This window comes from Rutilus rutilus, assembly GCF_951802725.1.
Source record: "Rutilus rutilus genome assembly, chromosome: 13".
In the NCBI taxonomy this organism is placed as follows: domain Eukaryota; kingdom Metazoa; phylum Chordata; class Actinopteri; order Cypriniformes; family Leuciscidae; genus Rutilus; species Rutilus rutilus.
This window is the reverse complement of record NC_140218.1, coordinates 12,715,637-12,741,863: the sequence shown is the minus strand read 5'-3', so window position 1 is coordinate 12,741,863 and position 26,227 is coordinate 12,715,637. Positions and strand designations below refer to the sequence as shown.

The window sequence follows — 26,227 nt, the reverse complement described above, 5'->3', positions numbered from 1 at the left end:
TGGAGTTGAAGAAAATAATAGCTAGTGGAGATTGTAAAGTTGTCGACAATACGTCATCAAAAATCAAGTCCAGTGTGTGGGAGAAATTTGGAGTTATATGAAGAAAATATTGTGAAAGGCTTTGCTGCAAACATTTTCGTGTTGGATAGCCGCAAATGTGGAACTTCATCCCTGAGGAAGCACGCAGAAACTGTGGTAACAAAGCAGTTCTATCGAACGGTATTTTTCATATTTAACACTGTTAAGTATGTGTGGTGTGCAGGGCGTGTTTGAGGCCAAAATGGTCAGATGTAGGCTAGACGAAATTGCGTGGCATATAGTGTTGTAGCCGCATCTGTTCGATTGGTAAAATGTTATAAGGCTACTCAGTTTTGTGGTAACGTTAGCCTTGTTCTTCATGTATCGGCCTTTTGACAGCTTCGGCTGAAGTTGTCTTTGTGTTAATTGTCGTGTAATAACTTCTGTATGACCTGGCAATAAACATTTTTGTAAGTGTGTCTATAATGTGATAGTCTAAACTGATTTTATTTCGGGTGCGGGTCGGGTGTCAGTTCTATTTTAAGCGGGTCGGGTGCAAATTTTAATTAGAGCTGCTGTTGGGAAACGGGTCGGACTGCGGGTACGGGCGGGTGCGGATTTACAAAATCGGACCCGTGCAGGACTCTGGTGTACACATAAATCTCTGACCCATCGTCGTCTTCTTCGTTGAATATCTGTCGCTCTACATACATCATCTGGTATAATTGAAACGATTGGCTATGAGCTACGTACAGGCGCATTTGATAAACATTTGTAGCGCCCAATAAACGGCTCTGGGCATTCGTAAACCACGCCTCAAATACGAGAAAATGAACATGTGGTTCCCAGACCACGTCTCAAAGAGAAAGAGGTCTGACGTTAGCCAGGCTAATGTGCAACTGCAAAGTTGTTGATTAGATCAGGATTGTGCGCACAGGCATTCTCAATTGACCCCTCTCAGGGAGTTTGATTGACAGGCGATCTGACTAATCATAATCTGCCATTTTGTCCAACAAAGCAGTCAGGAGAGTTAGTAGATTAACATAGGAGGATTTAAATTTGAAAAACAAAGTGTACTGACGTCTTAGCACTTTAAAACAACATTCCTTTTATGTTCATTCTTGTTTATTTTAATGCTATAAATTAACTAGAAGGAAGAGATGATCGGTTCACAAGCAGCTTTAACTGAGCCTCGAGTCTACAGCTATCTGTCAGACAATTTAAAGAGTCACAAAATGGTATTTATTGTTTAAATGTCTCTAAAAAATGACTACATTTGAAAGGTGAGACTTGTTTCATATCAAAAGTACTTGTCTGTCAGCGCACAGTTTTTTTTCTGATCCGCAATGTATTTTTCACTGCGTGAGAACTTGGTGTGGTGTGAGAGTGGCGTCGCTTGTCAGACATAGCAACAGTAACTAAAGTGGGAGGGTCTTTGCGACCGGTCATTGACAGTATGGACGGGGATTCGCCAGTCCCAATTCAAAACAAATTTCATCACAATCCATCATTGTTCGTTTCAAACATGTGAGAGCATCAAAATGATCCATGGGTGAAATTGATTGGATTTAATAAATTTTTTTGTCAGTTCCTATCATAATTTTAACATTTTGGCATTATTGTTTAGCTATTTACCTATGGTTTCAAATTTCCTTTGTTTTGTTGTTGTTGTCTAGATCAGACTAACGGCTTTGAAGATAACCACACTTTTTTAAAGCTCTAAATGACACTTACAAAAACCATAAGGCGAAACCTGGCATGTTTGGTATTGTTGGACTCGGCAAGGATTCTTAGGAGGTCACTCCTGTGAAAAAAACACGGGCTTCCTTGAAATTTCTAAGGCTCCTTCAAGGCTTTGTGCCAATGACGTATACGTATACGAGTTTTTTGAGATACACCAATGTTCTCATAGACTATCATGGCACCTTGGACAAAGACACTGTGTGCCTTTTTTCACTGTTATAGCACCACCAAGTGGCCAATTGTCATGATTTTTTTCATGTCAACTCAAATTGAGCTTATGAACATGTGTCCCAAGTTTAGTGAAAATATCTCATTCCGTTCACAAGTTATAACTATTTTACAGCGCCATCAAGTGGCCAATTGACATGATTTTTTTTTCACGTGACCTCAGAATGAGCTCATGAACATGTGTCCCAAGTTTTGCGAAAATATCTCTTTCCGTTCACAAGTTATAACCGTTTTATAGTGCCACCTAGTGGCCAATTGTTACGATTTTTTTCAAGTGATCTCAGATTGAGCTCAGGAAGATGTGTCCCAAGTTTAGCAAAAAAATCTCTTTCCGTTCACAATTTATAACCATTTTAGTAAAAGTGGCTCTGGTGCCATCAAAGATTTTGGTTCCCCTTATCAACCGTTAATTGAAATTTTGAATTTTTTGGATGATTATTGATTGTCAGACTCCAGAGAATATTCTTGCAGTGGTTTGGTTCCGATCGGGCGAAAAACCAAGGAGAAGTTCGCAAAAATAGGTTTTTCAAAAAAAAGCAATTTACTCAAAATTGGTGCCTGAAGGGCGAGCAAATCGGAGATAGCCATTTTGTCCGCCTTGAGCCAAGGATTCCAACGATATAAGACACTTGATCCTGGGACAAACGGTCTAAGAGTTATGAGCAATTTTGAACTTTTGGTTGCTGTAGCGCCACCTATGGGCCATTCGGGGTCATACTCTGATAGGTTGTCCCCAAATTGAGGCCTACCATCTGGCCAGGTTTCACGTCTCTAGGCCTTACGGTTTGGCCTGCACGATGCGTTTTACGAATCCTTACAATTACAATAGGGTTTCAGCATTTCATGCTTGAACCCCTAATAAGAATGAAGGCTTTAGCCAGTTATAGCGCCACCTATGGTCCGATCTCCATGAAACTCTGCATGCTTCCTCACCATGTTCTGACACATATGCTCATCAATTTTGGTGAAGTTCTGAGTTTTCAATTGGGATTTATAGGCTTTTTAGTGTATTTTGCCACGCCCCTTTTCTAAATGACCCTGTTACAGCCACCCAAATGCAAAAGTTCAACTTTTTTTCGATAATTATTGATCTAGAGAGTCCAGAGAAATGTCCTAGACTGGTTTGGTTCCGATCTGGCGAAAAACCTAGGACTAGTTCGCAAAAGTAGGTTTCGGACAAAATTCGACATAGCAGACATTTTTTCTGGCCGACATTGAAATTGGAGATAGCCATTTTGTCCGCCTTGAGCCAGGGATCACAGTGGTGTAAGACACTTGAGTCTAGGGGCAAATGGTCTGGGAGTTATGGGCGATTTAGTACTTTTGCACTAAATCTGTAGCTGTGGCACAACGTAAAATTTGTTTGCGCGGTATTCGAGAACGGTTTGACGAATCAACACGAATTCCATAACTTTTTGTCGGTACAGTGTGGAGATGATACGATTCGATTTTGGTGAAAATCGGACAAACGGTCTAGGAGGAGTTCGAAAAAGTAGGTTTTGGTTGAAAATCAAGATGGCGGACAGGAAGTTCGGCCAAATATGGCAAACTTGGTATCTATGTTCTCAGCGTGACCCAGGGAATCTATTAAGACCAGTGGCATTTCAATAGGCAGATGTATTCAAAGGTTATTAGCCTTTTTGGAAATGTTGTTATAACTTTTGACCACAAGGTGGCGCTGTTTTGAAACTTCTCACGCTCCTTCAGGGCACCGTGCTGATGAGCCACACCATGTTTCGTAACAATCCATTCATGCGTTCTTAAAATACAGCATTTTAGCACAAAATTCAAAATGGCCGACAGCCAAAATGGCCGATATGGTAAAATTGGATATCAGTCGACTCAGCATGTTGGCCTGAATCTAACGAGACCAATTTGATGATTTTTGGGCAAACTATTCAGAAGTTATAAGCAAAAATAGCCATTTTTCATATCTCCGGACCAGTAGGTGGCGCTGCGCCGAAACGCAGCATGTAGCCTCAGGTCATGCTTGTGATGACATGTGCCAAGTTTGGTCTGAATCCGATAAAGCGTTGCGGAGATACAGCCTTACGTCTGGTTTCGCAAGCGCTACGTAAAATTTGTTTGTGGGTTTTTTCAAAAATTGCTAAGCGAATCAACTTGAATTCCATAACTTTTTGTCGGCATGGTCTGTAGATGATCTGGGTCAATTTTCGTGAAAATCGGAGCAACGGCCTAGGAGGAGTTCGAAAAAGTAGATTTTTCGAAAAATTCAAAATGGCGGACAAATTTCCATGACGGAAAATGACATCATAGGGTGCGATCGAATCGTCTTGAGCTAGGGAATCAGAAGAAATGGGAATTTTGTTTCTAGCCCTTGTGGTTCAAAAGTTATTAGCATAAACATGAGTGCAAATTTGGACAGCTGGTGGCGCTAGAGGGAATGAGTTGGAGACTCCAAATTTGCTATGGTGACTGTTCAGTCTGCCCTCTATCAGTGTGCCAAATTTCATAACTTTCCCGCAAGCGGTTCTATGGGCTGCCATAGACTCCCAGAGCGGAAGAAAAAGAAGAATTATTTTTGGTACGCCAACAGATACAATAGGTGCCTACGCACATTCTGTGCTTGGCCCCTAATAATAAGGGAACCTTTTTGCCATTTATAGCGCCACCTATGGTCCGATCTGCATGAAACTCGGCACGCTTGTTCACCATGTCATGACACATATGCTCAGCGATTTTCGTGATGTTCTGAGTTTTCATTTGGGATTTATAGGCTTTTTAGTGTATTTTGCCACGCCCCTTTTCTAAATGACCCTGTTACAGCCACCCAAATGCAAAAGTTCAACTTTTTTTCGACAATTATTGATCTAGAGAGTCCAGAGAATTGTCCTAGACTGGTTTGGTTCCAATCGGGCGAAAAACCAGGGACTAGTTCGCAAAGGTAGGTTTTGGACAAAATTCGACATAGCAAAAAATTTCCCCTGCCTAAATCAAAATCGGAGATAGCCATTTTGTCCGCCTTGAGCCAAGGATTCCAACGATATAAGACACTTGATCCTGGGACAAACGGTCTAAGAGTTATGAGCAATTTTGAACTTTTGGTTGCTGTAGCGCCACCTATGGGCCATTCGGGGTCATACTCTGATAGGTTGTCCCCAAATTGAGGCCTACCATCTGGCCAGGTTTCACGTCTCTAGGCCTTACGGTTTGGCCTGCACGATGCGTTTTACGAATCCTTACAATTACAATAGGGTTTCAGCATTTCATGCTTGAACCCCTAATAAGAATGAAGGCTTTAGCCAGTTATAGCGCCACCTATGGTCCGATCTCCATGAAACTCTGCATGCTTCCTCACCATGTTCTGACACATATGCTCATCAATTTTGGTGAAGTTCTGAGTTTTCAATTGGGATTTATAGGCTTTTTAGTGTATTTTGCCACGCCCCTTTTCTAAATGACCCTGTTACAGCCACCCAAATGCAAAAGTTCAACTTTTTTTCGATAATTATTGATCTAGAGAGTCCAGAGAAATGTCCTAGACTGGTTTGGTTCCGATCTGGCGAAAAACCTAGGACTAGTTCGCAAAAGTAGGTTTCGGACAAAATTCGACATAGCAGACATTTTTTCTGGCCGACATTGAAATTGGAGATAGCCATTTTGTCCGCCTTGAGCCAGGGATCACAGTGGTGTAAGACACTTGAGTCTAGGGGCAAATGGTCTGGGAGTTATGGGCGATTTAGTACTTTTGCACTAAATCTGTAGCTGTGGCACAACGTAAAATTTGTTTGCGCGGTATTCGAGAACGGTTTGACGAATCAACACGAATTCCATAACTTTTTGTCGGTACAGTGTGGAGATGATACGATTCGATTTTGGTGAAAATCGGACAAACGGTCTAGGAGGAGTTCGAAAAAGTAGGTTTTGGTTGAAAATCAAGATGGCGGACAGGAAGTTCGGCCAAATATGGCAAACTTGGTATCTATGTTCTCAGCGTGACCCAGGGAATCTATTAAGACCAGTGGCATTTCAATAGGCAGATGTATTCAAAGGTTATTAGCCTTTTTGGAAATGTTGTTATAACTTTTGACCACAAGGTGGCGCTGTTTTGAAACTTCTCACGCTCCTTCAGGGCACCGTGCTGATGAGCCACACCATGTTTCGTAACAATCCATTCATGCGTTCTTAAAATACAGCATTTTAGCACAAAATTCAAAATGGCCGACAGCCAAAATGGCCGATATGGTAAAATTGGATATCAGTCGACTCAGCATGTTGGCCTGAATCTAACGAGACCAATTTGATGATTTTTGGGCAAACTATTCAGAAGTTATAAGCAAAAATAGCCATTTTTCATATCTCCGGACCAGTAGGTGGCGCTGCGCCGAAACGCAGCATGTAGCCTCAGGTCATGCTTGTGATGACATGTGCCAAGTTTGGTCTGAATCCGATAAAGCGTTGCGGAGATACAGCCTTACGTCTGGTTTCGCAAGCGCTACGTAAAATTTGTTTGTGGGTTTTTTCAAAAATTGCTAAGCGAATCAACTTGAATTCCATAACTTTTTGTCGGCATGGTCTGTAGATGATCTGGGTCAATTTTCGTGAAAATCGGAGCAACGGCCTAGGAGGAGTTCGAAAAAGTAGATTTTTCGAAAAATTCAAAATGGCGGACAAATTTCCATGACGGAAAATGACATCATAGGGTGCGATCGAATCGTCTTGAGCTAGGGAATCAGAAGAAATGGGAATTTTGTTTCTAGCCCTTGTGGTTCAAAAGTTATTAGCATAAACATGAGTGCAAATTTGGACAGCTGGTGGCGCTAGAGGGAATGAGTTGGAGACTCCAAATTTGCTATGGTGACTGTTCAGTCTGCCCTCTATCAGTGTGCCAAATTTCATAACTTTCCCGCAAGCGGTTCTATGGGCTGCCATAGACTCCCAGAGCGGAAGAAAAAGAAGAATTATTTTTGGTACGCCAACAGATACAATAGGTGCCTACGCACATTCTGTGCTTGGCCCCTAATAATAAGGGAACCTTTTTGCCATTTATAGCGCCACCTATGGTCCGATCTGCATGAAACTCGGCACGCTTGTTCACCATGTCATGACACATATGCTCAGCGATTTTCGTGATGTTCTGAGTTTTCATTTGGGATTTATAGGCTTTTTAGTGTATTTTGCCACGCCCCTTTTCTAAATGACCCTGTTACAGCCACCCAAATGCAAAAGTTCAACTTTTTTTCGACAATTATTGATCTAGAGAGTCCAGAGAATTGTCCTAGACTGGTTTGGTTCCAATCGGGCGAAAAACCAGGGACTAGTTCGCAAAGGTAGGTTTTGGACAAAATTCGACATAGCAAAAAATTTCCCCTGCCTAAATCAAAATCGGAGATAGCCATTTTGTCCGCCTTGAGCCAAGGATTCCAACGATATAAGACACTTGATCCTGGGACAAACGGTCTAAGAGTTATGAGCAATTTTGAACTTTTGGTTGCTGTAGCGCCACCTATGGGCCATTCGGGGTCATACTCTGATAGGTTGTCCCCAAATTGAGGCCTACCATCTGGCCAGGTTTCACGTCTCTAGGCCTTACGGTTTGGCCTGCACGATGCGTTTTACGAATCCTTACAATTACAATAGGGTTTCAGCATTTCATGCTTGAACCCCTAATAAGAATGAAGGCTTTAGCCAGTTATAGCGCCACCTATGGTCCGATCTCCATGAAACTCTGCATGCTTCCTCACCATGTTCTGACACATATGCTCATCAATTTTGGTGAAGTTCTGAGTTTTCAATTGGGATTTATAGGCTTTTTAGTGTATTTTGCCACGCCCCTTTTCTAAATGACCCTGTTACAGCCACCCAAATGCAAAAGTTCAACTTTTTTTCGATAATTATTGATCTAGAGAGTCCAGAGAAATGTCCTAGACTGGTTTGGTTCCGATCTGGCGAAAAACCTAGGACTAGTTCGCAAAAGTAGGTTTCGGACAAAATTCGACATAGCAGACATTTTTTCTGGCCGACATTGAAATTGGAGATAGCCATTTTGTCCGCCTTGAGCCAGGGATCACAGTGGTGTAAGACACTTGAGTCTAGGGGCAAATGGTCTGGGAGTTATGGGCGATTTAGTACTTTTGCACTAAATCTGTAGCTGTGGCACAACGTAAAATTTGTTTGCGCGGTATTCGAGAACGGTTTGACGAATCAACACGAATTCCATAACTTTTTGTCGGTACAGTGTGGAGATGATACGATTCGATTTTGGTGAAAATCGGACAAACGGTCTAGGAGGAGTTCGAAAAAGTAGGTTTTGGTTGAAAATCAAGATGGCGGACAGGAAGTTCGGCCAAATATGGCAAACTTGGTATCTATGTTCTCAGCGTGACCCAGGGAATCTATTAAGACCAGTGGCATTTCAATAGGCAGATGTATTCAAAGGTTATTAGCCTTTTTGGAAATGTTGTTATAACTTTTGACCACAAGGTGGCGCTGTTTTGAAACTTCTCACGCTCCTTCAGGGCACCGTGCTGATGAGCCACACCATGTTTCGTAACAATCCATTCATGCGTTCTTAAAATACAGCATTTTAGCACAAAATTCAAAATGGCCGACAGCCAAAATGGCCGATATGGTAAAATTGGATATCAGTCGACTCAGCATGTTGGCCTGAATCTAACGAGACCAATTTGATGATTTTTGGGCAAACTATTCAGAAGTTATAAGCAAAAATAGCCATTTTTCATATCTCCGGACCAGTAGGTGGCGCTGCGCCGAAACGCAGCATGTAGCCTCAGGTCATGCTTGTGATGACATGTGCCAAGTTTGGTCTGAATCCGATAAACCGTTGCGGAGATACAGCCTTACGTCTGGTTTCGCAAGCGCTACGTAAAATTTGTTTGTGGGTTTTTTCAAAAATTGCTAAGCGAATCAACTTGAATTCCATAACTTTTTGTCGGCATGGTCTGTAGATGATCTGGGTCAATTTTCGTGAAAATCGGAGCAACGGCCTAGGAGGAGTTCGAAAAAGTAGATTTTTCGAAAAATTCAAAATGGCGGACAAATTTCCATGACGGAAAATGACATCATAGGGTGCGATCGAATCGTCTTGAGCTAGGGAATCAGAAGAAATGGGAATTTTGTTTCTAGCCCTTGTGGTTCAAAAGTTATTAGCATAAACATGAGTGCAAATTTGGACAGCTGGTGGCGCTAGAGGGAATGAGTTGGAGACTCCAAATTTGCTATGGTGACTGTTCAGTCTGCCCTCTATCAGTGTGCCAAATTTCATAACTTTCCCGCAAGCGGTTCTATGGGCTGCCATAGACTCCCAGAGCGGAAGAAAAAGAAGAATTATTTTTGGTACGCCAACAGATACAATAGGTGCCTACGCACATTCTGTGCTTGGCCCCTAATTAAAGCTGCAAGCAGCATTTAGCGGGGTTCAAGCATTTAGGGTCTTTAAGCACATAAGGCAGTTTAGTGAGTTGTCTGAGTTTTTGTTTAGGATTTACAGGCTTTTGAGTGTTTTTTGCCATACCCATTTTCTAAATGATCCTGTTATGGCTACCCAATGGGTAAAGTTAAAGTTTTTTATATAATTAATAATCTAGAGCTTCCAGAGAATTGTACTGCACTGGTATATTTCCGATCGGGCGAAAAACCTAGGACTAGTTCGCAAAAGTAGGTTTTTAACATAATCGCAAGTATTTAATGAACAAATTGATTGACAGCAGTAGTTCTTGAGGCAAAGTTGTTCAGTATGAGGAGATCTATCAAATGATATGCATCACGTGATTACATAGCCGTAAAACCTGTTAGCGTCAACTAGTGGCTGATTTTTCAAAATTCTTACAGACCTCTAGGGCCACGAAGTCGAACATGCCCACCGAGTTTCGTTCTGATCGGCCTCCGTTAAGAGCAAACTAACAGCTTTGAATTAAAATGGTGAGGTATCCTGTTGTAAACATCAACCATGCCTGTTGACAGTTCTCTTTTGTGGGAAGGGAATGAAAAGTTCTCAAATCCGCAGCACAGCCTCAGACATAACATTTATATCCATGATCTGCCATTTTCACTATTGTACTTGCTTGCTTCTTCACAATACCTGCAGATCTTCTGATGATTTGGCTGTGCAGGTCCACATTAACACTGCCTGGCCTAGAACATGGACTGGAAAATGCAAATTTGGGGGGTATAAATATTAATGATCCTGACTCCAACGTCACAGTCGGTGTTATGGTGGGATTCACTCATTTTTCAGCGGTCTTTTGCAAACAGGAGATTTACACAAGAAGGAGGAAACAATGGTGTTTGAGGCTCACGGTATGTCAGTTCCATGTCCAGAACTCTTATCATTCAACTATGCCAAGATAAATACAGTTTTCAATTGTATGGCACCTTTAAAATAGATGATTAGTAATATAATGCTTACTTGGAGTCTGAAATGGCTTTAACAAAAGAAGAAAAATATTCTTAGATTTCTGTTCATTCTAATCATGTACAAATAAAGTAGCACAGTAAGATTACATTTATTTGAATGCATTAGTGAGTGTGTGATTGTGCTGTGTGTGCAGCGTGTCAATACTAAAAGTGAAGGTGTAGTTGATATCTTTGGTGATAATATCTGTAGTAATCATAAAAAAACAATTAAGAAATAAAGAATTAAAATTACAAATAATATTCTATTAAGATATGAGTTACAATAACATGATTTGCAATAGTAATAATATCAATAATATATGCACAATACACACAGATTAGACTATCAGGTCTGTGTTTTACAAAAACATTAGTATTGCAGCCAATGTGAGTCTGTGGGATTTATAAACAGACAAAATATGATTTGAAATGTTATTTTAATGATTTTATTAAGTTTAAATAATATTTCAAATGGAAAAAAAATGAAATATAATATTTTAGTGAGCAGAATGAACCAATGAGTGTTCTTCATCTGGTGGTTAAAATGTAAATGAAAACAATAATACTTAAACAATAATACTTAATACACTAACCATGCTTGAACACACACATGCACACACATTTTGTTGTAGATGGAGATATTTAAAATAAAAGATAGGTAACAAAATGATAATTGCAAATCTCCTCTGTATAACACCATTTTCAGATTTCAAATTAATCACTGAGAGGCAGAATTGTTCAAACTGAGAGCTCAGTACAAATGAAGTGATAAACTTTGACAAAACATGACTGTGTTATAATAGGGGATTTTCATGCAAGTAATTTTATATAGTCCAAAAACTAATGCAAAAGCACAGATGAAAATATTTTATTAAGTAGAATGTCCTGCAGAGGGCAGTAGAAGACCACTAATTGACTCACTTTCATTTGAAAGACTTTTTTATCCACCAGTAAAACAAAGCAGTTTCTCCATGTTCTTTCCATTAAGCATGCTTACACACACAGACACACACACAAACACAAACACATCCATCCACACACACACACACACACACACACACAAAGACAAATATGTTTTCAATGTTTTTATGATGTGATATTGTGAAAATATCTTCATCTCCTCATCTTGAATAACTTTGCCTCAAGAATCACTAATGTCAATCAAACCGTTCATAATCATAATAAAAAAATAAAATATATACAAATATCATAATAAAACAAAAAACATCATAATAAAAAAGATTGCTTCTTAAAGCATTTGTTTATTTCCCAATACTGAAAGCGAATTAAAAGATCATGCGTAATCCTGCTGCTCCCTCTAGTGGACAACAGTGGTATTATAGCTTTTTTCACAGTTGAAGTGTTTGAATGAATGAATGGGAATTTGTTTTTTTACTTATATCTCAGGAACCAAAAGGCGAAAAATTCTGAAACTCAGAGCATAGATAGTGCTTGAGGAGCCCTGTTGAATGAGACCATCAAGGTGTTTTTGGGCGATTGGGGCTGGGAGTTATGACTGTTATAAGGCATATCTGTTCGGGCTATTATCTCTGGAATGCCCAGGGCAAATAACACCACATTTGAATCGAAGCTAGCCAAGGACGCGCCCTTTCCAACGAGCTCTCACACAATGTTCGGGGTGGTCTGGGTCGGGAGTAATGGCCGTTCAAAATCGGGGGTCCCGCGGGCTGGCGATGCGCGGGGGGCGCGCTCCCGAGGCCCGCGACGACACGTTTCGATCAAGAGCCCCGAGAGGTCCTCACCATCAAAATTTGAGCGCGCAACGACTTTCCGTTTTCGAGTTATGAATGAATTTGTATTTGGGGGCGTGGCTTAAATGCCGTTATACTTTCGTTTCATTTCATTCATTTACTTTCGTCCATTTCCATATCTCAGTGTAACACAATTGTCAATAGTAATACTCAATAGATGAGTTTTGACAAAATGTGATTGTAAATGTTAAAATAATGATTTTATAGTCTAAATATGAATTTTATAACAATATTAGGGAGTAGTATGAGGAAATGACAGCAGGGGGCAGTAAAATACCACTTATTGGCTTAATATGCCATGTTATATATTTTTTTACCTTTTTAACTGTTATAGAGGCAAATTTTGTCCGATCTGTCTGAAATTTTTCATGCTTCTTAAGAGTCACATGTTCTGACTTGTTTTTATTAAAGAGATATAGGCTTTTGGAGACACTTGGTCAAGGCTACATATTGAAGTGACACTATTATAGCCATCCAAATGAAGAAGTTATACTTTTTCTGATAATTATTGATCTAGAGAGTCCAGAGAATTGCACTGCACTGGTTTTGAACATTATTATATGAACATTATATGATTATAGATGGAAATGACCATTTACAGCCAATACAGGCAATTTAACATATAATATATGGTTTTAAAGTGTTTTAACAGTTATAGCGCCACCTATTGTCCGATCTCCATGAAATGTTGCATGCTTGTTAAGGATTTTATGTCAGATATGCTCACCAATTTTTGTGAAGTTCTGAGTTTTTATTTAGGATTTATAGGCTTTTTAGTGTATTTTGCCACGCCCCTTTTCTAAATGACCCTATTACAGAGACCCAAATGCAAAAGTTCAACTTTTTTTCGATAATTATTGATCTAGAGAGTCCAGAGAATTGTCTTAGACTGGTCTGGTTCGGATCGGGCGAAAAACCAGGGACTAGTTCGCAAAAGTAGGTTTTTAACATATTCATGAATATTTAATAAACGGTTTGATTGACAGCAATGGTTCTAGAGGCAAAGTTGTTCACCATGAGGAGATCTATCAAATGATATGCATATTGTGTGGATGAATGTAACACCACGTGATTACAGAGCCATAAAACTCGATAGCGCCAACTAGTGTCCGATTTCTTTCAAAATTCTTACAGACCTCTAGGGCCATGACTTGAACATGCCCATCAGGTTTCGTTCCGATCGGCCTCTGTTAACCTTGTCTAATAGGTGCTCAACTTCATTGGCCGATGGCGGCCATGTTTTTCGAGATACGCCAATGTCCTCATAAATATACATGGCACCTTGGACCAAGACACTGCATACCAATTTTCAAGTCAATCGGTCTAACAGTCAGGTGGTTATAGCCCTTTCCATGTTTTTTTCATATTATAGCGCCACCTAGTGTTCAATCGTCGCGATTTTTTTACTGTGACCCCAGATTGAACTCATACACATGTGTACCGAGTTTGGTGAAAATATCTAATTTCGTTCACGAGTTATAACCATTTTAGTAAACTGGCTCCGCCTACTTCGGACGTTTTGGCTCCCCTTAGCAACCGTGAATCGAAATTTCAACTTTTTTTCTATAATTATTGATATTCAGACTCCAGAGAACATTTCTGCACTGATTTGGTTCCGATTGGCCAAAAAAACCCTCTACTAGTTCACAAAAGTAGGTTTTGGACAAAATCCAAAATGGCGGAAAAATTTGCATACCGGAAATGAAATTGGAGATATACATTTTGTCCGCCCTGAGCCAAGGATTACAGTGATATAAGACACTTGAGTCTGTGACAAATGGTTAAGGAGATTTAAGCAAAAACATGAATTTTTTTTGTTTTTTGCGCTGTAGCGCCACCTATGGGCCAATCGGGGTCATACTCTCTGAACCTCTCCTCGATTTTTGTACTACCTTCTGGCCAAGTTTCAAGTCTCTAGCACTTACGGTTTGGGCTGCACGATGCGTTTTACGAATCCTTACAATTACAATAGGGTTTCAGCATTTCATGCTTGAACCCCTAATAAGAATGAAGGCTTTTTGCCAGTTATAGCGCCACCTATGGTCCGATCTCCATGAAACTCTGCATGCTTCCTCACCATGTTCGGACACATATGCTCATCAATTTTGGTGAAGTTCTGAGTTTTCATTTGGGATTTATAGGCTTTTTAGTGTATTTTGCCACGCCCCTTTTCTAAATGACCCTGTTACAGCCACCCAAATGCCAAAGTTCAACTTTTTTTCGATAATTATTGATCTAGAGAGTCCAGAGAATTGTCCTAGACTGGTTTGGTTCCGATCGGGCGAAAAACCAGGGACTAGTTCGCAAAAGTAGGTTTTGGACAAAATTCGACATAGCAGAAAATTTCCCCTGCCTACATCCAAATCGGAGATGGCCATTTTGTCCGCCTTGAGCCAAGGATTCCAACGATATAAGACACTTGATCCTGGGACAAACGGTCTAAGAGTTATGAGCGATTTTGAACTTTTGGTTGCTGTAGCGCCACCTATGGGCCAATCGGGGTCATACTCTGATAGGTTGTCCCCAAATTGAGGCCTACCATCTGGCCAGGTTTCAAGTCTCTAGGCCTTACGGTTTGTCCTGCACGATGCGTTTTACGAATCCTTACAATTACAATAGGGTTTCAGCATTTCATGCTTGAACCCCTAATAAGAATGAAGGCTTTTTGCCAGTTATAGCGCCACCTATGGTCCGATCTCCATGAAACTCTGCATGCTTCCTCACCATGTTCGGACACATATGCTCATCAATTTTGGTGAAGTTCTGAGTTTTCATTTGGGATTTATAGGCTTTTTAGTGTATTTTGCCACGCCCCTTTTCTAAATGACCCTGTTACAGCCACCCAAATGCCAAAGTTCAACTTTTTTTCGATAATTATTGATCTAGAGAGTCCAGAGAATTGTCCTAGACTGGTTTGGTTCCGATCGGGCGAAAAACCAGGGACTAGTTCGCAAAAGTAGGTTTTGGACAAAATTCGACATAGCAGAAAATTTCCCCTGCCTACATCCAAATCGGAGATGGCCATTTTGTCCGCCTTGAGCCAAGGATTCCAACGATATAAGACACTTGATCCTGGGACAAACGGTCTAAGAGTTATGAGCGATTTTGAACTTTTGGTTGCTGTAGCGCCACCTATGGGCCAATCGGGGTCATACTCTGATAGGTTGTCCCCAAATTGAGGCCTACCATCTGGCCAGGTTTCAAGTCTCTAGGCCTTACGGTTTGTCCTGCACGATGCGTTTTACGAATCCTTACAATTACAATAGGGTTTCAGCATTTCATGCTTGAACCCCTAATAAGAATGAAGGCTTTTTGCCAGTTATAGCGCCACCTATGGTCCGATCTCCATGAAACTCTGCATGCTTCCTCACCATGTTCGGACACATATGCTCATCAATTTTGGTGAAGTTCTGAGTTTTCATTTGGGATTTATAGGCTTTTTAGTGTATTTTGCCACGCCCCTTTTCTAAATGACCCTGTTACAGCCACCCAAATGCCAAAGTTCAACTTTTTTTCGATAATTATTGATCTAGAGAGTCCAGAGAATTGTCCTAGACTGGTTTGGTTCCGATCGGGCGAAAAACCAGGGACTAGTTCGCAAAAGTAGGTTTTGGACAAAATTCGACATAGCAGAAAATTTTCCCTGCCTACATCCAAATCGGAGATGGCCATTTTGTCCGCCTTGAGCCAAGGATTCCAACGATATAAGACACTTGATCCTGGGACAAACGGTCTAAGAGTTATGAGCGATTTTGAACTTTTGGTTGCTGTAGCGCCACCTATGGGCCAATCGGGGTCATACTCTGATAGGTTGTCCCCAAATTGAGGCCTACCATCTGGCCAGGTTTCAAGTCTCTAGGCCTTACGGTTTGTCCTGCACGATGCGTTTTACGAATCCTTACAATTACAATAGGGTTTCAGCATTTCATGCTTGAACCCCTAATAAGAATGAAGGCTTTTTGCCAGTTATAGCGCCACCTATGGTCCGATATCCATGAAACTCTGCATGCTTCCTCACCATGTTCGGACACATATGCTCATCAATTTTGGTGAAGTTCTGAGTTTTCATTTGGGATTTATAGGCTTTTTAGTGTATTTTGCCACGCCCCTTTTCTAAATGACCCTGTTACAGCCACCCAAATGCCAAAGTTCAACTTTTTTCCGATAATTATTGATCTAGAGAGTCCAGAGAATTGTCCTAGACTGGTTTGGTTCCGATCGGGCGAAAAACCAGGGACTAGTTCGCAAAAGTAGGTTTTGGACAAAATTCGACATAGCAGAAAATTTTCCCTGCCTACATCCAAATCGGAGATGGCCATTTTGTCCGCCTTGAGCCAAGGATTCCAACGATATAAGACACTTGATCCTGGGACAAACGGTCTAAGAGTTATGAGCGATTTTGAACTTTTGGTTGCTGTAGCGCCACCTATGGGCCAATCGGGGTCATACTCTGATAGGTTGTCCCCAAATTGAGGCCTACCATCTGGCCAGGTTTCAAGTCTCTAGGCCTTACGGTTTGTCCTGCACGATGCGTTTTACGAATCCTTACAATTACAATAGGGTTTCAGCATTTCATGCTTGAACCCCTAATAAGAATGAAGGCTTTTTGCCAGTTATAGCGCCACCTATGGTCCGATCTCCATGAAACTCTGCATGCTTCCTCACCATGTTCGGACACATATGCTCATCAATTTTGGTGAAGTTCTGAGTTTTCATTTGGGATTTATAGGCTTTTTAGTGTATTTTGCCACGCCCCTTTTCTAAATGACCCTGTTACAGCCACCCAAATGCCAAAGTTCAACTTTTTTTCGATAATTATTGATCTAGAGAGTCCAGAGAATTGTCCTAGACTGGTTTGGTTCCGATCGGGCGAAAAACCAGGGACTAGTTCGCAAAAGTAGGTTTTGGACAAAATTCGACATAGCAGAAAGTTTTCCCTGCCTACATCCAAATCGGAGATGGCCATTTTGTCCGCCTTGAGCCAAGGATTCCAACGATATAAGACACTTGATCCTGGGACAAACGGTCTAAGAGTTATGAGCGATTTTGAACTTTTGGTTGCTGTAGCGCCACCTATGGGCCAATCGGGGTCATACTCTGATAGGTTGTCCCCAAATTGAGGCCTACCATCTGGCCAGGTTTCAAGTCTCTAGGCCTTACGGTTTGTCCTGCACGATGCGTTTTACGAATCCTTACAATTACAATAGGGTTTCAGCATTTCATGCTTGAACCCCTAATAATAATAATAATAAGAACGGGAACAAAAACAATAGGTGCCTCCGCACCTTCGGTGCTTGGCCCCTAAATATTAACACAAGATGGAAATCATTGTGGTGAAATCTAGCTTACACATTTACCCAAATTATCATACGCCTGTTTAACCGAAGCTAATTTGGGCTGTGAAGCACTCCTGGCGCGCGCCTGGCAAATCTGCCGTTATAATAGCCATCCGCCATGGAACAAGCGTGCTGCTCTTAAAGGGAATGTGAGATGACGCTCTGATTGGTTTATTTCACGTTACGCCCAAACCACACCTATGAATAATGAAGCTACTTTGACCCACCCATTTTAGATTTGTGCCGAGATCCGCCCACAAAGTTACTTGCGTTTCGCGTTTGATACTTGTGTTTCAGATCGTTAAAATAGGGCCCTGAATGTTATAATAAACACCAGAAAGGTGCTCACTCAGGTCTCTTTCAATCTCTGTTTCGGAGGGGAAATTACAATTGAGAAGAGTGAAACTGCACATCCTTCAGCTTCCTGTTAAAAGCATCTAAGGCCCTGAAATTGGCACACTTCATGTGCACTTTCAGTCTTGTGGACCGTGTTCACACCAAAGGCGAATATAGCGTCTGGCGCGAGTGATTTCCATGTTAAGTCAATAGGCTTGTTTGAGATGCGCCTTGCCTCGCCTGAAATGTAAGCGAGATAGGCGGCTGCAGTGAGAGGAGGAGTGAAAAAAGTGCAAGCAATCCGGACAGTTCTCTCTTCTCGCAGTGGATCTGACACCTGCGAGATCAATTACTGGATCAAACTGATCAAAATGGATGTAATTAAAGTTGCTTTTATATGAAAATAAATATAATGAACAAGACACCCAAAGTACTTATTTAATTCCATTCCAATTACATGTTTATCAATAATTTTTTCTTTAATACAGATATATGTGTTTTTTGTTTGTTTTTTTAAATAGAAATTACATTGCATTACCCATAAAGATCGCATTCACACTGTCAGATAGAACGTACACACATAAAACATGCTATCAGAGTTCTCTTATGAGAGGTTCTCTCGTATTGCGTAAGTTGCTTACGCTACAGGTAAAGTCATCTTTTCTCGAGATATGAAGCCAAAAATTATCCTTAATTTTGTATTTATTGTCAACGCAGTGCAGCAGCTAGCAGACATAGAGCAAGCTATCTAGCGCGCTCATTGGCTGCCCTGCGGCAACTGCAGCAGCCTACCACTGAGCCCTGCGTGACGTCACGCCCAATGACGCGTCACAGCCCACCAGAATGGGGGTAGCTTAGCATATAAAAGGACGGGCTCGGGTGCTGCTTACCTGATTTTCATCTCTTCAGCGAAACTCTCCACATCGCTGGATCTTTGAGAGAAGCCGCCGCCGTCGAAGCAAGCGACAGTGCAAGCAGAGGACAGCGCCTGAGGAAGCCGGACGATTCTTCGCCGCCTTCAGCCATCCGTGCCTGGTACACTATCCGGCGTCATATCCTTTTTCTGCTGTATGTGTTCACCGCTGCGACACACACTCTCTCTTCTTCTAAAAGAGAAATTTCCAACGAGGCGTTGTTTCAAATGCCTCGCACCACTCACTTCCCGCTCTCTCTCACTTTGTTTGAGCCATGCAAACTGCGCCATTCACAAGGGATGTCAGAAGCGGACGGTCACGGGGCTAGCTTTCTCGCTCTCTCTCCCTTTGTTTGAGCCGCGCAAACTGCGCCGTTCACAAGGGATGTCAGAAGCGGACGGTCACAGGGCTAGCTTTCTTTACGTTACAAGAAAGCTACCCCGTTCACGCGTCACTCACCGGCGAAAGGAGAAAAGAGAGTGTTTTAGTCCCGCCGAGGCCGGACCAACCTCCATTTCTCACACATTTCTCAGTCCCCTCTTAAGTTCAGGCGACTGGAAATATCAATATTGCAGTAAACAAGCCTGTTATAATACATGCACGCCTGCAAACAAACGCCGACACAAAACATGATGACGCTCTCTGGCTACTCACCTATTACGACCCCTCTTCCCGCTCTCTCTCCCTTTGCTTGTGCAGCGCAAACTGCGCCGTTCACAAGGGATGTCAGAAGCGGACGGTCACGGGGCTAGCTTTCTTTACGTTACAAGAAAGCTACCCCGCCCTCGCACCCCGTTCGCGCGTCACTCACCGGCGAAAGGAGGAAAGAGAGTGTTTTTAGTCCCGCCGAGGCCGGACCGACCTCCATTTCTCACACATTTCTCAGTCCCCTCTTAAGTTCAGGCGAATGGAAATATCAATATTGCAGTAAACAAGCCTGTTATAATACATGCACGCCTGCAAACAAACGCCGCTCTCTTATATGCTCACGCTAACTGAAAGCTTATGTGGTTTCCCCCTGTGGCTCAGTGGCTAAATCTTAGGCTTTTGCGCCAGAGACCCGTGTTCGAATCCTGGCTCTGGTGGCAGATAAAAATTATGCTGTTTGCTTCTCCGAGCTCGCGGCCAGCTTTCTTACATACAGAAAGTGAACCCACCTCTCGCACCCTCCCGCTCTCAGGATGGTGCTCGAGTATTTTATGAGCGTCTAAACATATGAGCCTTCAAAGCATTTCGCTCGTGTCGTGTGTATTTTGCAGCCAACGAGCGCGTTGTACAACCCGCTCGCCTGCACCCAAACACCGTTTTTACGGCAACCCAGAGAAATCTCATAAGAGTACAATTCTGGTTATCCGGCTCACGCCGATGGTGTCTTGAGTGTAGAAAATGTGCCCGCTTCCCAGTGTTCACCCCTACACACAAGCACGGTTCCCCCTGTGTCATTCATTCATGCAGAGCCCACTCTAGAGCTGGCATATGCCGCTCGAGTGTTAAATGTAGGAAATGTGCCCACAAAACAGTGCCCACACCTACTCACTGCCCTTTCTGCTACACTTTTATCCCAAGGGACAAAACCTATAAAGTCGACACACACCGTCTTGTGTCCGCCCGTGAGCGCCCTTACTGATAAACACAACACGCCCCGCGCTACTCGCGCGTTCTGGGCTTTTCCCCATGAAATGTTCCCCGCTCAAGGTGACCGGGACGTTACATGTAAACCGGCCAGCCGCCGCTTTCAGTGTCGCCGCTGTGTTCAAGCATCAAGAGCGTGCTCACCGCGCCGTGTGGCGACTGGAACCGAGAGGCCATTCTACCCCTAGCTATGCATGCTATTCCGGGAGTGTCAGGACGGGTGCTGAATACAGTGAAGCTGGGCTATTCGCTGCAATTCGCTCGCCGTCCACCACGCGTCCTAGCACGGACCGGGACAAAAGTGAATCAAGAAGTAGCACACCTACTTCGCGCAGAAATAGCAAAGCTGCTATTCAAAAGGGCCATAGAACCAGTACCATCTTCCCTGAGCGATTCAGGCTTTTACAGCCGTTATTTCCTCGTGCCCAAGAAGGATGGAGTTCTCAGACCTATCTTAGATCTGAGATATTTGAACAAAGCTCCCGTTCAAAATGCTTACGACCAGACAAATCCTCACGCAAATTCACCCGAGGGACTGGTTTATATCTCTCGATCTGAAAGACGCATATTTTCAGATTCAGATAATACCCCGTCACAGGCCATTCTTGAGATTCGCCTTCGACGGTCGGGTATATCAATACACCGTCCTCCCGTTCGGCCTGTCTTTAGCACCCCGTACATTTACGAAGTGCATGGATGCGGCTCTCGTTCCCCTAAGAAATCAGGGTATGCGAATACTGAACTGGACAATTTCTAGTTGTTTATACTACTACTAAATACAACTTACTCAACATCTCAGACTAACCTGACATCGCTAGCTTCCGTTACTACTAGCACAACGCGCTAGTAATTCGCTAGCCTGTTAACGCACCAGCCGTGCGCTCAGCTATTTTTTATTTATTTTTCTTTCGCGTGCCCGCGCCTTTGAGTTCATAAAAAGCTCAGGTGAGTAAGAATCAGTCAACAAACACGGTGAGTAATGTCTTGTCCTGTTATTGTCACCTGCACTTCATGTCACATGTTTAGCATAGCCTTCTCTGTCGGCAATATAGGATTTATATGTGATAAATGCAAGGAGTCAGTTAGGCTGACGGAGAAGATTTCAGAACTAGAGACACGCACCCAAACTTTAATTGAGGATAGTAAGAGTGCTAGAGCTTTAGATAATATTTTGGATGTGCCTAGCATAGTGAACTCTTTACATGATTCGGTTCCAGCTGAATTAGTGCCTGCGCAGCCAGGCAAATGGGTGACAGTGAGGGATCGCTCTAGTCGCGGATCAAAAAACCACTCTTCCGTTCAGATTACCATAACAAATCGATTTGCCCCGCTGAGTGAAACACCCACTGAGAATTCTGTTGAATGTGCCCTAGTTATTGGCGATTCTATTACACGGAACGTGAAAATAGAGACACCAGCCACCATAGTCACATGTTTGCCGGGAGCCAGAGCGCCTGACATCAAAGCAAATTTAAAAGTGCTGGCTAATGTTAATCGTAAATTCTCTAAGATCATTATTCACGTCGGCACTAATGATGTTCGACTCCGCCAGTCGGAGTTCACCAAAATTAATATTAAAGAGGTGTGTGAACACGCAAGTACGATGTCAAGCACTGTAATTTGCTCTGGCCCCCTTCCTGTTCGCAGGAGTGATGAGATAGTTAGTAGATTGTGTTCACTTAACGGTTGGCTGTCTAAGTCGTGTCCGCTTAATAATATAGAATTCATAGACAATTGGAAAAGTTTTTGGGGCAAACCTAACCTGTTGAAAAGAGATGGTATTCATCCCTCCTGGGATGGTGCTGCTCTTCTCTCTAGTAATATGGCTCATAGTCTTAGAGCTCAAACATGACAATCTGGGCCTCAGGTCAGGAAGCAGACAGACTGGCTAAACCGACCGTCTGCTAGCGGCCTCGCGTCACCAAGGTCAGATAAATCCCATCACATAGAGCCTCTTTCACCTAGATATCATCATATAGAGACTGTGTCTGTTCCCCGAATTTGGGAAATCCAAAAAACGTTTAAACCCATCAAAGGTTAAAAATTTAATTGATGTTCAACAAATAAAAAACAGCTATAATACAGATGAGCAAATGCTAACAAAAAACAGTCAATAATGTGTCTAAAATGTAATTAACTTAATATTAACTACTTGAACATTTAACTTTAATCAATATTATATTTGCAATCGTGATAATATTCGGCAAAACATAGTCATTTTATGACTTAAATGTATATCATATGTTATTAATAATAAACTCAACATTTTGAATTTGTTTCTTCTGTGGGTTTCTTGTGGGTGCTGCCCATTTGTTTTGATTTCTCCACTAAATTCTCTCAGCTCTGGCTCAGATTTACCAGAAATAATTTATCCATTAGGCTTATTAATCGCTGTTTACGCTGAATGTAATAAAATCAGAACCATTCTTGCGTTTCTCCTAGTTATTTTTTGTCACTGAAGTTTTAATCAGTCTACTTGTTCGTCAGGCAAGTCAATTTCTTTCACTTGCCCCTTCAAAAAAACATTTGTGTCACGGACAGGCCTTAGTATTGTAATGAGCTAACGTTGGTGCATTGATTGAACATATACATAACTCATTGTAACATAGCCACCACTCAGGTAACTTTTTTAGATTAACAAGATAGACACATGACTGACTTTACCTGCTTCTTTGCATCAAAATGAGAAATCATACTAAACTAGCTGAAGCTTGGTCACTCACGGGCCTGCCACTTGTGATATTTTTGGCGAAAAAGTTAAGGAGTGGGGAAGAGGTGAAGATAAGCCAGTGACATCACTATATGACGAACACTGTCCCAAAAAAATATTTAGCTCTGCCATTTTAATATTTGCTTTGGCTACTATATTTGCTTTGATACATTTAGGCTACAGTTTAATATCAATTGGTAATTAATCCGCAAGTCTGTTGTCAAGATAATCTCGGAGATGTTACAACTAAAATGTCAATCATTTAAAAATTAAATAAAAAACTTTTACCTGACGAAAGCCTTGTTGGCTGAAACGCATAGGCATGTTTTTATTTTTATGAGACTAGCCATGGATTAATAAAGGCTTTTTAATCTTCATCCTCCTGAGTGCCTCAGATCTTTATCTTAAAAAAACTTTTACCATAATAATTAAAAACATTTATATAATTAAGATCTCCAATATATTGTGCTGATTTGGCTGTCTCCTGAAATCACTGCGATTTGAATGAAAATCAATGTATTCAATACCATTACATCTGTCAGAATGTGCGATTCAAATGAAAAGTCTGCTTTCGTGTGCGTGGAGATTCTCACAACTATACTCGTCTCTGGACAAGACAAAGCGCATTCTTCTTCCGAGTCCGACACAGTTAAGGCCTCATTATACTTCTGCGTCGGACATACGGCGGAGCCTATACGCCGTAGGCAACGTGTTGGTTTTAATTTATACTTCTGTGTCGTTGTCCACGTTGACGCGCACCTGGGGAGCATGAAACCCCGAGGGAGGGGTTCTGGCAGACCAATCACAGCGCTTGTGTCCGCGTAGAATTGACGCGTTGTTACATTTTTGGAGAGGTGCACGTCAGGGTACGCCGTAGGGTACGCGCGCTACACACAGCCTACGACGTAGCTACGGCGGCAGTTCGACGCAGAAGTATAAAACAGGCTTTAGGCTACTGCACCGGCGCTTCGTGCTATTGATTCACTCCGATCTGCCTTATATAGATCATATTTGATAAGTGCTTTTCGTGACGCAGTTGATCGACTGATTTTTTTTAAATAAAAGCCGATGGGGGGGAAGGTAAGTCGACGCCCACCCATAAACAAATTCCGAAAACTGTTTGTACATTACATCAGTATCCGAGCTGTCATCTGGGGTGGCAAATGGGGTGGCAAAGCTCATTTTTAGGGTGGCAGCTGCCACCCCGTGCCACCCTTGTGGCCACGCCCGTGGCGTGGATCACTGTGTGTGTGTGTGTGGATCTCTTGCGTGCATTCGTGGATCGCTGTGTGTGTGTGTGTGTGTGAGAGAATCTCTCGCGTGTAGCCTATTTGTGGATTGATTTGTGTGGATCTCTCACGTGCATTTGTGGATTGCTTTGCTTGTGGATCTCTGGCGTGCATTTGTGGATTGCTTTGCGTGTGTGGATCTCTCGCGTGCATTTGTGGATTGCTTTGCGTGTGTGGATCTCTCGCGTGCATTTGTGGATTGCTTTGCGTGTGGATCTCTGGTATGCATTTGTGGATTTCTTTGCGTGTGGATCTCTCACGTGCATTTGTGGATTGCTTTGCCTGTGTGGATCTCTCGCGTGCATTTGTGGATTGCTGCGCGCACATGTGGATCTCTCGCGTGCATTTGTGGATTGCTGCACGCACATGTGGATCTCTCGCGTGCATTTGTGGATTGCTGCGCTCACATGTGATGGTCCATGCGGGTAAAGGTTTACTTGCAAGAGAATAAACTTGGTTGTGCTGTTGTTCCTTCCCTCGTTCCCTCCCCAGTTTTTTTGACACTTTTACCACATGACAAATTATATTTGACATCTAAATGGTATAAAAATTGCATATGAAATGAATTTTAAAATAATATTTAGAATAAAAAAATATTGTAATTCAGAAAGGGAATTATTATGAAGAAACAACACTGGAGTCTCATTTAATTTATATCCCTCTTTCTTTCATTAATGCTATTTTTACTGGTAAACGCTTTATTTTGAAAGAAAATGTCTGTGGTAAATACTATTTTGATAACGTTATGTGGCACCAGGTTGAACGTAATGATGTGGGAACATGTTATCAACGTCATATCCACAGTTTAGGAATAAAACAAATAATAATTAAACCAGACAAAGTATGTAAGAAAAACACCTACCACAACCCTTACACGAAAAACAAATGACAATGTTGTGCTTGTTGAGAATGGAAGTTATTCCATTCTGCTGTTTGAACCATATATTGTCTATTCATTATTTTGCAGTTTTACTCACCTTTAGGGTCAAAAGGCAGCAAACCGTCCCGTTCAATAAATGTGTAAACGACATAAGATGCAGCAGCCGCGAACACATCCAGAAAACCTGAAGATAATGTAATATTAGATACCAGCAATAAAACTAACAAATGCTGCGCTTTCATTGTTAAAGCGAATCATCCAGATCTCTTTGTTAAAGGTTTTGTTTTTTGAAAGTAACGCGAGGGAGAACTGACGGATTAAGAGACGTAATTTACAGACTACAAAAGGAAGAAAACGTGCTTTTCTTGTTTTTCCAGTTTTCAGTATGTTGACATCAACTTGCTGTAACCATGGCCACTGCAGAAATTCTTTAGCCTACATGCTTCTTACAATGAACTGGGTGATAATAATAGGCCTATTTTATTTTATGAGCTCTTACATTTACATTAGGCTACATTTACATTTATTACATTTAGTAGACACTTTTATCCAAATTGACTTACAAATGAGGAGAGCAATAGAAGCATTCAAACCATGATTCAAACCAACAGTAGGGCAACAATATACAAGTGCTGTGACCAGTCCCAGTTAGTCCAGCACAGTACATGTTCTTGAAAACCGCCCCCACTCTCCCCTACATCTTTTTTTTATGCAAATCAACTTCAGAAACAATATTTGTATATCCAGTGACACAACTAATGACACAATGCACTGAAAAACTATTTCGTTAAAATATTATGGTCAGAAATTTTTTTCCAGATTCTAAAATAATTATGTATTCAACAGGAAATAGCAGTATTCATGTAAGATATGTACATTGTGCACAAACTGAAATATTAATTAGTTAAATTAAACAGAGATGTAGTATTACTACATTGCAGTTCAACTGTATGTTTAAAGGTTAATTGGACAACAAGTGCTGCTAAGTCTTTC

General features: G+C 41.7%; 1 protein-coding gene across 1 annotated transcript in view; it reads right to left on the bottom strand.

The window, feature by feature from the left end:
- The window catches only part of LOC311301822 (torsin-1A-like), a 99,234-nt gene extending 73,654 nt beyond the window's left edge, over nucleotides 1–25,580 (bottom strand). Inside the window, exon 1 of the mRNA XM_084427173.1 lies at nucleotides 25,332–25,580. Coding sequence (XP_084283299.1) covers nucleotides 25,332–25,476 — 145 coding nt within the window. The 5' untranslated portion in view covers nucleotides 25,477–25,580. The remainder of the gene's footprint in view (nucleotides 1–25,331) is intronic.
- Nucleotides 25,581–26,227: the final 647 nt, after the last annotated feature.